Genomic DNA, 12,456 nt, shown 5'->3' on the forward strand with positions numbered 1-12,456 from the left:
TGCTGCAGCAATAGCATCAGCCCAAAAATATAGAGGTAGAGAAGCGAAACTTAGCATGGTTCGGGATGCCTCACACAAAGATCGGTTTCGTCTTTCGATAATTCTGTTTTGTTGAGGGGTGTAAGGAGCTGAAAAGTTGTGTCTGGTTCCTTTTTCTGCTAAAAATTCTTCAAATTCTTTATTCTTGAACTCCAGCCCATTGTCGCTTCTGATGTTGCGAACGACTTTCCTCAGCTGCACTTCAACCTGCTTGATAAACATCTTTAGCTTGAGAGTTGCCTCAGATTTGTGCTTCAGAAAGAACACCCATGTAAAGCATGAAAAGTCATCAACAATAACAAGATTATACTTGCTACCGCCAATGCTTTCGATGGAATATGGTCCACATAAGTCAATGTCAATTAACTCAAGTGGTTCAACGACTTTAGTGTTGATTATCGATGGGTGACTTTGACGACTCTGCTTCCCTATTTCACATTCAACACACAAATGTTCTCGATCGAACTTGAGCAATGGAAGACTCCGAACATAACCTCCCGTGACAAGTTTGTTGATATCCTTGAAATTGAGATGGGAGAGCCTGCGGTGCCACAGCCAGCTTTCGTCAGAATGTGCTTTGGATAATAGACAGATAGCTGGATTTCCTTTGATAGGTTTGAGATTGAGAGTAAACATTTCGCCTTTGCGCTCTGATTAGAGAATCACTCTTTTTGTTTTCTTCTCTATTATTTCCGAACCCTCATCATCAAATGAAACTTTAAGACCGGTACCTCCAACAAGCTGTGATACACTGATGAGATTATGATGTAGTCCTTCAACGTATGCAACTTTTCTAATCGTGAAGTCTCCATTTGTTATCATCCCATAACCTTTTATCGTGCCGTATGAGTTGTTCCCGAACTTGACATTCCCACCGTTTGGAAGAGACCAGAATTCCCTCAGCTCTTCCTTCCTTCCGGTCATGTGACGTGAGCAGCCACTGTCAATATACCATTCTTCGTCGAACTGCTCGTCACTGATTACCTGCAAAAATCAAGCAGATTTAGGAACCCAAAGTTTCTTGGGTCCACGTGAGCCTTTCACAGGAACAGGAATAGTAAGAGAAATGTCAACTAGATATGTTCTTTTTATTAAAGTTGTTTCATCTTTCTTCTTAATGGTGAAAACTTTAATTTTGTTGGGATTTGTTACAGTCGGTTTAAATTCAGGTTCAGGCGTTTGGGCCTTGGAATGCTTTTTATCATTCTTGACTGAGGAAACCTTCGATTTTCCTTTCAAATCTGTTGAAGATTTTGCATTTTGAGTTTGAACAGAATTAGATTTAGAATGGGGTTGAGAAGAATTAGAATGAGAGAATTTAGACTGAGAAGTTTTCTTGACTTGACGTTCTAGGTGGCCCTTTTGTTTTTGGTCATTAGTGGGACCGAACCTTGAACCTAGGCAACTTTTGCTCTCGGAACCGAACCTATGCTTTCGGTAGCTGGTGTTCTCTGAACCGAACCTTTCCCTTCGGTTGTTATTCCTTTCATGCGGTCTGTCTTCTCTTTTCTCTAAATTTCTGTCATGATCAGAAAAATGGGCGTTTTGAGATCGCCAGAACTGTTTCCGCTCTGAGAGATTCTTTTTGTATCTCAGATTCCTTTGCTTCTTTTGATCCTTCACTTGCTTCGGCTGTCTGTGGATGTTGGCTTTTTGCTTTTGCTTCCTGTCAGCCGGTTCACTTTGAACTGATGATGTTTCGCTTGAAGGAGTGACTTCTTCTATAGGAACTTCTTTTGTACCACTGGTACTTGGCACATCGAAGTTGTCAGGCTTGTTTAGTGGCTCTGGCACATATCTGCCTTTGGTTTTCCAGGACGTTCGCTCTAACAGACCAACAGTTTCGTCAACATTATCTATAGGAGCAGACCAGAAAAATTCATCATAGCCATCTGCATTATCTTCGTTTACCATGGCGGTGAGTTCAGCTGTCTGATGTTCGGTTACTCCTGTGACCTTATACACCTGATTTGGTGTTGTTCTCACCTTTTGGTACACAACTGCCTTTTCTTCTAGAATCGGGGACTTATTTTGGGACAAACGAGCAAACTCCACAGAATTTTCAGAAATAAGATTTTTGTGGTTTTCGGGTTCGCTCTTGACAAACTCAGAACAGTCGACTTCATCCTCTACAAAAATTTTACTCATATCATCATCCTTATTGAGCTCAGATGCGTTTTCAACATCAATTTTATTTTCTAAGCTTAAGTTGGCATTCAATGAGTCAAACTTTTGTATGGTTTCGGTCTTTAGTTTCAGTTTATCGTTTTCATCCAAAAGTTAAGGAAATCCGTATCCTGTATCTCTTTGTGTTCATAGGTTTTTTTATCATCAGGAGTTGAAAAGATAGTTGATGGATAAGTGACTTGGATTTAGCATTGGTTCAGTAAAGGTGGTCTGCCAGGGAGACATACCAATTTCGAGTCTTGAAGTTTCAGATAAAGTAGGGTTGGTTTGTAGCATGGGATTATGGTTTAATCTTCTTCAGGTTGAAAAAATTTCTTTTGCGTTTAGTCTTCACATGAAGGTTGTTGTATGTTCATGGTTGTGGGTGTGCCCCTCAGGATGTCGAGCTTGTCGAGGATGGTAAGGAATGATTTTGAGGATGAAATCGAATTTAAGTGGGGGAGAATTGTAACACCACATCTTTCAAGTAACTTCAAATTCATCCCTTGGGTTTTAATTATGTCATTTTTTGGTCCTTAGATTGGAAAGAAGTGGGCATGGGAAGCCCTAGTTGAAAAATGGTGATCATGGGAACATGAATAATACTTTGGGCGTACATGTGAGTACGCTAAGCATACTAGGGCGCTCCCTAGTACGCTGGGCGTATGTGATTCTGGGTGAAAATCCTAACTTTTAGGGTTTGTGGAGTATTTAAGCATCATTATGGAGCCATTTTCCCCCATCTTTTCAGCCTCCAAGTTTTGGAATCATTTTTGGCGAACCCTAACTTCTCTAGTATGTGTGTGTGAGCTAAGAGTGTGTCTCTTGTGTGGATGAAGAAGAAGATGTTGCATCAAGGTGATTATAGATGGAAGCAAGGTAGTAGATCTTGGATCATGACTTCATTAAGAAGCTATAGAAAGTAAAAAGCTTCTACCTTTATGCTTGGATTGCTTAGATCTTGTTATAGGAGCTTTCTGGTGTTCTTCTTGTCCAAAAAGTCCCATTTTCATGCATGCTTTGTTTTGGACGTTTTGGTCTGTCCTTTAAGATCCTAGGATGGGTTCTAAGACATAAAAATGAGGTCTCTTTAGCTAGTTTGGCTTCATGTTCCTTGTGGGAGATCTTAATGGATTAAGACCATGTATTAACGACTTTTTGGAAGACCAAAGCCTTAAACTTTGAGACTTTATAGTTCTAGAGTGCTTTTAGATCATGGATTTGAAGTGTGAGCTCAAGTGTTTAATACATTAAGCACTTATGGGAGTTTTAAGCCTTGTAAGGGTACTTATGCGTACGAAGAAGTACGCCCCACATACTTAGTCAACGTTCCTGTATGCGGTCAATGCGAGGCTTGCGTATGCCCTGCGTACCTTCGGGGTATGCCCAACGTACGCTATCTGTTTTGTTTGGGATAATTAGAGAATTGGACCTTAGGATAAGGTCCAATAAGGAGTTGGGCCTAATTTGGAAAATTGGGCCAATCATGAGCCTTGAGGTAATTTGGGCCTTCTGGATCAAAATTTGGACTTGGGCCTTGGCCTAGTTAGGAAAAAGTGTAAAATGGATATTTACCCTAAGTATGGATCATTAGCCAAGGATGGTAATCCAAATGTTAATTGGATGTTTGTTTTGTTATGATAGTTTGGGATTTTCGTGAGCCAGCAGTCAGATGTTTTCAGTATGGTTTGACATTGTGAGGTGAGTCTTCCTCACTGAACTTACGGGTCGAAACCACCAAGGTCGACCCTTTGGATTTGATATCCTGCTGTGCATGCTACAGTGTTGTAGTAGTATGCTAAGTCGATATCTTGGTATTTAGGATGTTGCTATGCTTAGTGATATGTGAGATCAGTCTGTGTGTTTACTGACTGGTTAATGGTATGTTTATCTATATTATGTGCACATGATTATTTGGTAGTTGAGGCTTCACTGCATTGTGCGTAAGCCAACGGCCAAGGCATTCCAATCCGATGGTTGAGGGCCTAGGGTATTCCATCCCAAGGATAATTGGACCCATACTATGTTAGCATTCCAACCCGATGGTTGAGGGGCCTGAGGTATTCCAACCCGATGGTTGATTGGGACCATAGTATGCTATTATTATATTTGTGCTATTTGTTATGTATTAATATTTTGGGGGAAACTCACTAAGCTTCGTGCTTGTAGTTTTGTTTTATGGTTTCAAGTACTTTAGTGGATTGTGTCAATGTGAAGGCGTGACTGTACACATCCTCACGTGTTGGACTTATAATTTCTGGGAAACTCTAATAATGTGAATGTTTTGAAAACTATGTTGAAAGCGATTCTGATTTTTAAATAGTGTTTTGGGAGAAATGGTTTTTGTAAACACTTATTTAGAAAAAGGGTTGTTTTGAAAAGTTCAAATTTTATGAATTTTTATGGATGTTACACATTGAGTCATAGAACTTTTCTTCATCCGTTCATCGCCTTGAAACTTCTCCTTGAATGCGTTCCACATTTCTTGATCAGTCTTACAACCGCTAACGTAGTTGTAAGCAACTGGATACAAATCACCTCTTAGTTCACGGAGACATCTCTTGTCATTCGCTTCTTTCTTCAATTGTGTTGTAGTCACAAGTTCATTAAGAGAAGTTGTACCAACAACTTCAACTATAGTCGCACGAAATGGACCATCTCTGATTTGACTCCATAGATCTCCATCGAATCCATTTAGGTAATCTTTCATTTGATCAACCCACTGATCATAATATCCCGAAAGCAACATTTGGTTTTTGTGGATAAACTGAGAAGAATTGCAAAATTCAAGTGATTGATTCTTGATCGTAGAATCGATAAATCTCAAAGATTGTTTAAAGAACAATGTTTTCAAATGTTTTCAAATGTTAAATTCAAAAGGGATGAATCAAAAATGAAAACCAGAAAGAAATTCCTCAAATGGTTTGACGATTCCTACTATGATATCGCTTGATGAATCAAGAATTCAATCAAGTATTGATTTCGTCAAGTAAATAAACACAAGAGTAAATAAATTTCACTTCGTTGGATTAAGTCTAGAAGGCAACACATGTTACATTGTAAAATGTAGAGAGTACAAAGATTCTTTCTATAACCTATGCTAAAATACTATTTATAGTACTATCAACAGACTCAAAATATACTAGGAGACTTCGACATTAAGTAAACAAAATACAAATGCTCCTAGAAATACATAAATATATCGAAGTTACGTAAACTTTGATATAGACAACAAGACTACATTCGACATTAAGCTCATAAGACTTCGCTATTGAATATCTTCAAAACATTTGATGTTCTACAAATTCCAACCCCTAGTTAGTTGAAAGTTGCACTTTGCAATAAGTATCTTGTAAAATGCTTAATTAATTCCACTAATTCTAATTGGAATGAGGCAAGGGGTTGTAGTTCAAGATAGGTGTAAAACTTACCCTATATTTCCATAAATAAATGACTCCTATTCCTTATGAGGTGAAAGTTGTTATCTTTCCTGATCCAAAACATAGACTAGTTTTGGTAATTAACTTGTAACTTTATATGATAATGTAGAAAATTTGTTTGAACGTGTACGTTATTTCTAGGGAAAGCTAATAGAGTATTATATAATAATAATTAATAAATTTATATAATGATTGGGTATTAGAAGGGCGAATCTGTCCATGAACAACCAACTATATCAGAAATTTGATTAAAATAAGTACTCCATAAGAATTATTAAGTAAGTTTTATGTATATGAACCAAGTAGTGATTATTAGAATCTTGTATTGGTTGATAAGAGTGTGGCTACATCCTAGTCCATATCACAATAGAGGCTTCAGTTACTTTTCAGACGAGGTGAGTTTCACTTTTATATATGTGATATAATATGTTTTTGTGTTTATGAGATTACTTGTATGATTTAAGTAAATGCCTAGAAAGCTTGATGTTAGACTATAGTTGGAGCTATAACATTATGAATTTGATATAATAAGGTTATAGTCGAGTCTATATCATTCTTAATTTAATGTAAGACTATAGTTAGGTCTATAAAATTCTCAATTTGATGTAAGATTGTAGTTGGCACTATATCATTCTCAGTTTGATGTAAGACTATAGTTAGACTATATAATTCACGTGTGTATCGATTGTATGCCTGATTATGTGTTATGAAATGTATAGTTTTTGTATGATCATTAAGCTTTTTTGCTTACCAATAAATATTAACATTTTTCAAAGAAAGGATTATTATAGTTTTTTAGTTTTTCTTTTTTTAATAATAATGATGATGTAATCTGGGTTTTAGACTTCTGTATTTTTCTATGGAACAATTTTAGTGAATTTTGTTGTTTTGTTTTGAAAGCCTTAATGAAGTGATATCATGTATGTTTCCTTATATAAATAATTTTAAATTTATTTCCTTTTTAGTTCAAAAAAATAGGACGTTATAGTTGTTATAGTTTAAAAGTAAAATGATATGTTATTATTATGAATAAAATTGATAACATGCACTTAGAATAAGCTAAACTATATTCTTATTATAGTTTAAACGTTAAGTAGTATATTATTATTATGGATAAAATTGATTATAAACTAAAGTATATTACTATTATAGTTTAAAAGTTAAGTGTTATGCTGTTATTATGGACTAAATTAATAATAAAGAAAAGTACATTGCTATTATTGTTCAAAAGTTCAATAGGATGTTATTATTATAGATTAAATTGATAATAAACAAAAATTCATTGCTATTTTTGTTTAAAACATAAATATATTGCAATAATTATTAACTAAACTACATTGTTATTATGTTCTTATAATAAACTATACTACATTGTTTTTATGGTTTAAAAGTTAAGTACATTGTTGTAATCAACTAAAGAGACTAAAGTGCATTGTTATTATCAACTTTGTGGTATTGGTTTTTATTATTTATTTATTTATTTTTCGTATATCGATAGAAAAAAAATTCCTAGATATTTATACTTTTATTGTTTTTAAATAAATTCAAAAATACCGACAGATTAGTAACGAAAATTCTATCAGTAAAGGTGTCGTAGGCAATCTAGTCAAACAAAGTTAAAATAGGTCCGCCACTAATTCTTAGTTGATCGTCGGTAAAATAATATGTTGGTAATCCGTTGGTACCTTGGTCAAACAAAGTGAAACAATGGTATGTCCGTAAGTTACACCGTCGGTATTATGTCGGTAAATTACCGACAAATTTAATCATTGATATATCCTTCTGCAATCCTTCAACTAGAACCTGACGACCTAAAGCCCTTCGGTAATCCGTCAGTAAAAGTCATCAATGACGATCCCTGCTTTTCTAGTAGTGAAATAAAGTCTTTATTGTCAAGAAAAGAATAGGCTTGTAAGTTATTATTTTCAAGAGAGTGCATCTTTGACATGTGTGACTATTGGAAATTTCGTCTATAAATATATGTGTTTTACCATTGGCGAGTTTACATTATGGTAAGGTGGGTCCTTTGACCCACCTAATTTTTCAAAACATACAATAAAATATATACCAAAAATATTATGAACTACCTTATAAAATACCTTTTAGTATTTGGCAAAAAATAGAAAGAAAAAATATAGATATTAATACATTCTTTGTAGTGTTTGACAAAAAAAAAGTATCAACTATAGACAATAAAAGATATATAATATTTGATGGCACGAAGGTGTCCCATATCGACTCCAAAAAGAAAACGATGAGATATTTTTCATTATAAATACACATTTCACTTTTCACTCTTCCACACCATAAAGATTGTTTATGTATGATACCGACATTACTGCAAGTTTAAGTTGTTTTTTTTAAGGAATTACTACTTTGGGGTACGTTTTTTCACCACCAGTTTTTATACAAGTTGAACTGTATATTTTTCTAGTTGAGCCGGTTTAGATGAACCCGGTTTTCTCTTGAATCGGCACAGTTGAAGATTGTTAGTGAACCAAGTGATTTTCAATTCTATACTCGCCACCAGTTTTACCATGGTTTGTTCTTAATAACATTCTTTATGTCTTGAGGATTATTACAGAACATTATGTTATGAGAGGGATTGTGGGATCGTTCCTTGCATCCTCTTGTTCCGGGACAACAATAGTAGGGGATAATTATCTTTAACAATTATTATATGTCTTCGTTTATTGCTTTCACAATTTTGTTTTTTCTGTTTTTAAACTAGGTAGTTCAAACATTAAGTGGTATTATAGCAAGCTTTTATACCATTCATTGTAGATTCGAGTTGTCAAGAAGACATTTCAACCATTTCACAATATTGTGATTCTACTTTTATCCTAAATCAACCTTCTACGAAACAGTAATCCTCCCATGTCAATGCAAACCAAATAGCAATCATTATTTGATTCTAACACAAACCCTAAAATTAAATTATCATCTCTCAAACAACCTGAAAGGTTATAAGCTATAACTGGTTAGTCTGAATTCAAAGGCAAACGGACTGAATAGTATTAATTTAACGTAACAAAATTTTAATTATAATATTATATTATACCTTTTAGAAATTAGTTTAATAAAAAAATCCCTGATTATAAGATAACTTTGCTCATAAAATGTCATTTATACATAAAATAATGTCTCATGAATATGCGATTGAACATTGTAAGAATTTAGTGTCAATAGATAGCGAATTTATAAATACTTTTTTAAGATGGAAAGTTCCAAAATGAACAGCCCTGAGGTATTAACAATGATTCTTTACAATGAAAGACAAGCAGAAAAAAACCTATTCCCTATTCTGGCATTTAATTACTCTAATCTTTACACCACACCCTATATAAAAATACAGTTTTTTTTTTTTAATACATTTTATGGCTGCTCAAGGAGATATGTTTATTCCTTTCCTTTTCCCAGATCTCTTTCCTTCACTATAATCTAGTTTCTATAATCATTTTTCCTGTTTTGCATCAAAACTAGGAAAGAAATATAGCGACATCCATACTTTTGATTAACTGCAACTGGTAGCGAGAAGAATATGGGGCGAGCACCTTGCTGTGACAAAGACAATGTAAAGAAAGGTCCATGGGCTCCTGAAGAAGATGCTAAGCTTAAAGCATATATTGAAGAACATGGCACTGGTGGTAACTGGATTGCTTTGCCTCAGAAAATCGGTAACTTATATATGTTCATGTCAATGATAACACTTACTTCTATTGGTATTTTTGTTTATTTTCTCATGATCACGATTAGAAAGTCTGGCAAATAATTTGACTGTAAATATATGAGCCTTGTTTTCTTTTTGCGATTGTTGGTTTACTTATGAGGAACTCTATGTAACCATGTTAATCACATGTCGATTAACCTATAACTAGGGCTCAAAAGATGTGGGAAGAGTTGTCGCCTCCGGTGGTTAAATTACCTCCGGCCAAATATCAAACATGGAGGTTTCTCAGAAGAAGAGGATCGCATAATTTGTAGCCTCTATGTTAGCATAGGGAGCAGGTAATTAGTTAAGCGCTTATTAGAAGAAACAGCTTGTAGGCTTTAATTTGGAAAAACTTCATATTTTTTCCGTATGCTTTTGAATTCATAACATTTTTTTTTTTTTGCATGAGCAGGTGGTCTATAATTGCAGCACAATTGCCCGGACGAACTGATAACGATATAAAGAACTACTGGAATACAAGGCTGAAGAAGCAGCTCTTGGGTAAGCAGCGAAAGGAACAAATATATCGTAGAAAGGGAGAGTTACTAATCAAGAAAGGAAGGTCGCCATCACATATTCCATCATCCATAGTTGTTAGAAGCAACGACACCAACAATTCCCAAGATCCTTATTGGCCAGAGTTGCCGGTGATGCCGCCTGTGCCCTACTCTAATCAAGAACCGTGCTTTGTCGATGATCATGCTTCCATACGGAAACTACTTATCAAGCTTGGAGGAAGATTTTCTTCTGATGATAATGGAAGTCAATCCACCAACATGGTCTCTGACTTTCCCATTGACACTTCAACTGATCTTCAGACATCATCACAAGACAATCAGAACTTAATTGCAAGTGGTTCTCCTGTTTCATCTTCTTCAATGTTGCTAAATAGCCAATACAATATCTTGCCTATTCTGCAGGGGCAAAATGTTAGTTTCCCATCCGTGTTTGAGGATATGTGTTATACTACAAACCCACAAAAATTGAATGGGTTGGAGTTTCTATACGGTGAATTGTGTGATTTAAATGCAAGCGGAAGCAGCAGCGTTGTCACAAGTGGACATAGCATGGATTGGGGCGAGATGAGCTCCTTAATTAGTGGTACGACTACTGGTAATGTTTTGAACTCATGCGATTATCAAAGATCACTTATTCGGCAAGGGGTGTTACTTCAAGATTGCTCTTATGATGAAGATTTTAACAACCGACTTCAATAACAGACATGCAGCTTCTGTGATAAAAACCCTAGCTTTATGATTCTTTGATGGCAAATGCTTAAGTTTAAATTGGTATTTCTATAGTTTCCAAACCGTTTTTGGAGAGAATTGCTTCAAACATAATGTGTTGATGACTATCTAAGTGTATTTGTGTGTGTGTGTTTATATTGTTTGTGACAGTGTTAAATTAAATTTATCTTAACTTTACTATGGTGTACATTTTCTTTTTTGTTTGTAGAAGTTAAAGGAATCTAATAAGAACAGGAGCTTTGAAAGGAATATTTAGTGGAAAAAGATAACTTCAACACAACGTGAAGACAGAATATTGGGATGTGTGAATTCATCCTGTACCCCTGCCCCTGGAAAAGGTATACCATACATATTTAATTAATTTATATATTAACTCAGATGCATGTCGGTCACACCATACCTTTAATGACTTCTAGGAACCCTAAAAAAAGATTCCATTCGTATTTGGCAATAAGTGTATGGGATTTGTAGCATAAATGGTATTCCCATTGATCAATTAGGATTATTACCAATGCATTGTCAATTTTGTTTCAACAGGTAACATCTATCTGCCTACCGTAAAAATAAATAATGCATGTAATTACTGAGTTGTATTTGAAGACACCAGTGTATATGCGCAATGTTGTATTGCTGGTGTTTCCTTGTATTAGAATCAAGCTTTGACTCTATCCAATCAAGAACATTTGCAATACCTTAGCTTAAAAAAAACATGAGTTTCGTTCCAACTCCCTTAACACACACACACACAAATAAGGGAGTTGTGCTTTCCTATGGATTTATCTTAACTTTTCCTATGGATTTGTGCTCATAAGGGATTATGAGCACAAATCAACAATACTACATGTTTACATGTTTCATACAAACAACCGTATACGTGCAACTCATTTCATCGTAGATGAATGTTCAAAATTGATAAATAAAGTGAAGGACGATGAAAACGTGCATCTTTCATTAACTTGCCAAGTAAAGAAGAACAATACATCTATGCAAAGCTTAGCCTGCGCCATTCTTGATCCCTAACATACATGACAAATTACTAAGTATAATAACTAACTTCTAACAATCAACTACCATTAAAACATCATCAAAGTTAAATATAACAATTAGACAGACACAAAGGAATAAAAATATGACAGACAGAAAGGGATAAAAATATGATATAACGGTGACAAAGACACAAAGGAATAAAAATATGAACTTACATGTTTTTGATATATCTCTTGAAATTTACATAATACCTTGGGAAAGAGTTTTTTTTTTTTTTTTTTTTTTTCCAAAAATGGGGTTGTTCCCATTTTTCTTTGTAATAATAAGGTCCTTTACTATTAGGTGATATTATTCCCTTTTTGAAGGAGAGGAGAGAGGGGTTAATCTGGAAATTTTACATTAAAAAGACTACTTTTTTAATTGTTTTAAACATATGTTTGGATCCTCTGAAAAAAAAATATGCATATGGATCTTTTCTATAAATTATATGGATCGATTTTGTAATTTATTTTCTACATATAGACCAAACCTATCAAAATACAAAACTTTTAAAAACATCAAACTCTTCTATAAAAAAGAAATTTATACATGAAACTTTTCTGTAATTTTTTTTTACATATGAACCTATTTTGGAAATTATAGGGATCTTTTTCATAATTTATTTTCTATGCAGGAACCAACCCTTACTTTTGTAAATTTGTTAGATGGAATGTGCATTTATGTGATTTTTTTTAAACATATGCACCATTCTTGTAAATATAATGTTGGATAAGAACCTATTATGTAAATTACGTAAACATGTTTACAATTCATTTTTTGTCTAGTATCTAGGTATGAATCATGTTAAACCTTTAAAAATGCCAAT

At 34.4% G+C, this 12,456-nt stretch overlaps 1 protein-coding gene across 1 annotated transcript; it reads left to right on the top strand.

Annotated features, from left to right (window-relative positions):
* Nucleotides 1-9,037: 9,037 nt before the first annotated feature.
* Nucleotides 9,038-10,921, top strand: LOC111913726 (transcription factor RAX3). Its single transcript, XM_023909431.3, has 3 exons — nucleotides 9,038-9,322; nucleotides 9,524-9,653; nucleotides 9,770-10,921. Exons 1-3 carry the CDS (start codon nucleotides 9,187-9,189, stop codon nucleotides 10,572-10,574), a joined length of 1,071 nt encoding a protein of 356 aa, XP_023765199.1. The 5' UTR covers nucleotides 9,038-9,186; the 3' UTR covers nucleotides 10,575-10,921.
* Nucleotides 10,922-12,456: the final 1,535 nt, after the last annotated feature.

The sequence above is a fragment of the Lactuca sativa genome, chromosome 9 (assembly GCF_002870075.4).
Source record: "Lactuca sativa cultivar Salinas chromosome 9, Lsat_Salinas_v11, whole genome shotgun sequence".
NCBI classification, from domain to species: domain Eukaryota; kingdom Viridiplantae; phylum Streptophyta; class Magnoliopsida; order Asterales; family Asteraceae; genus Lactuca; species Lactuca sativa.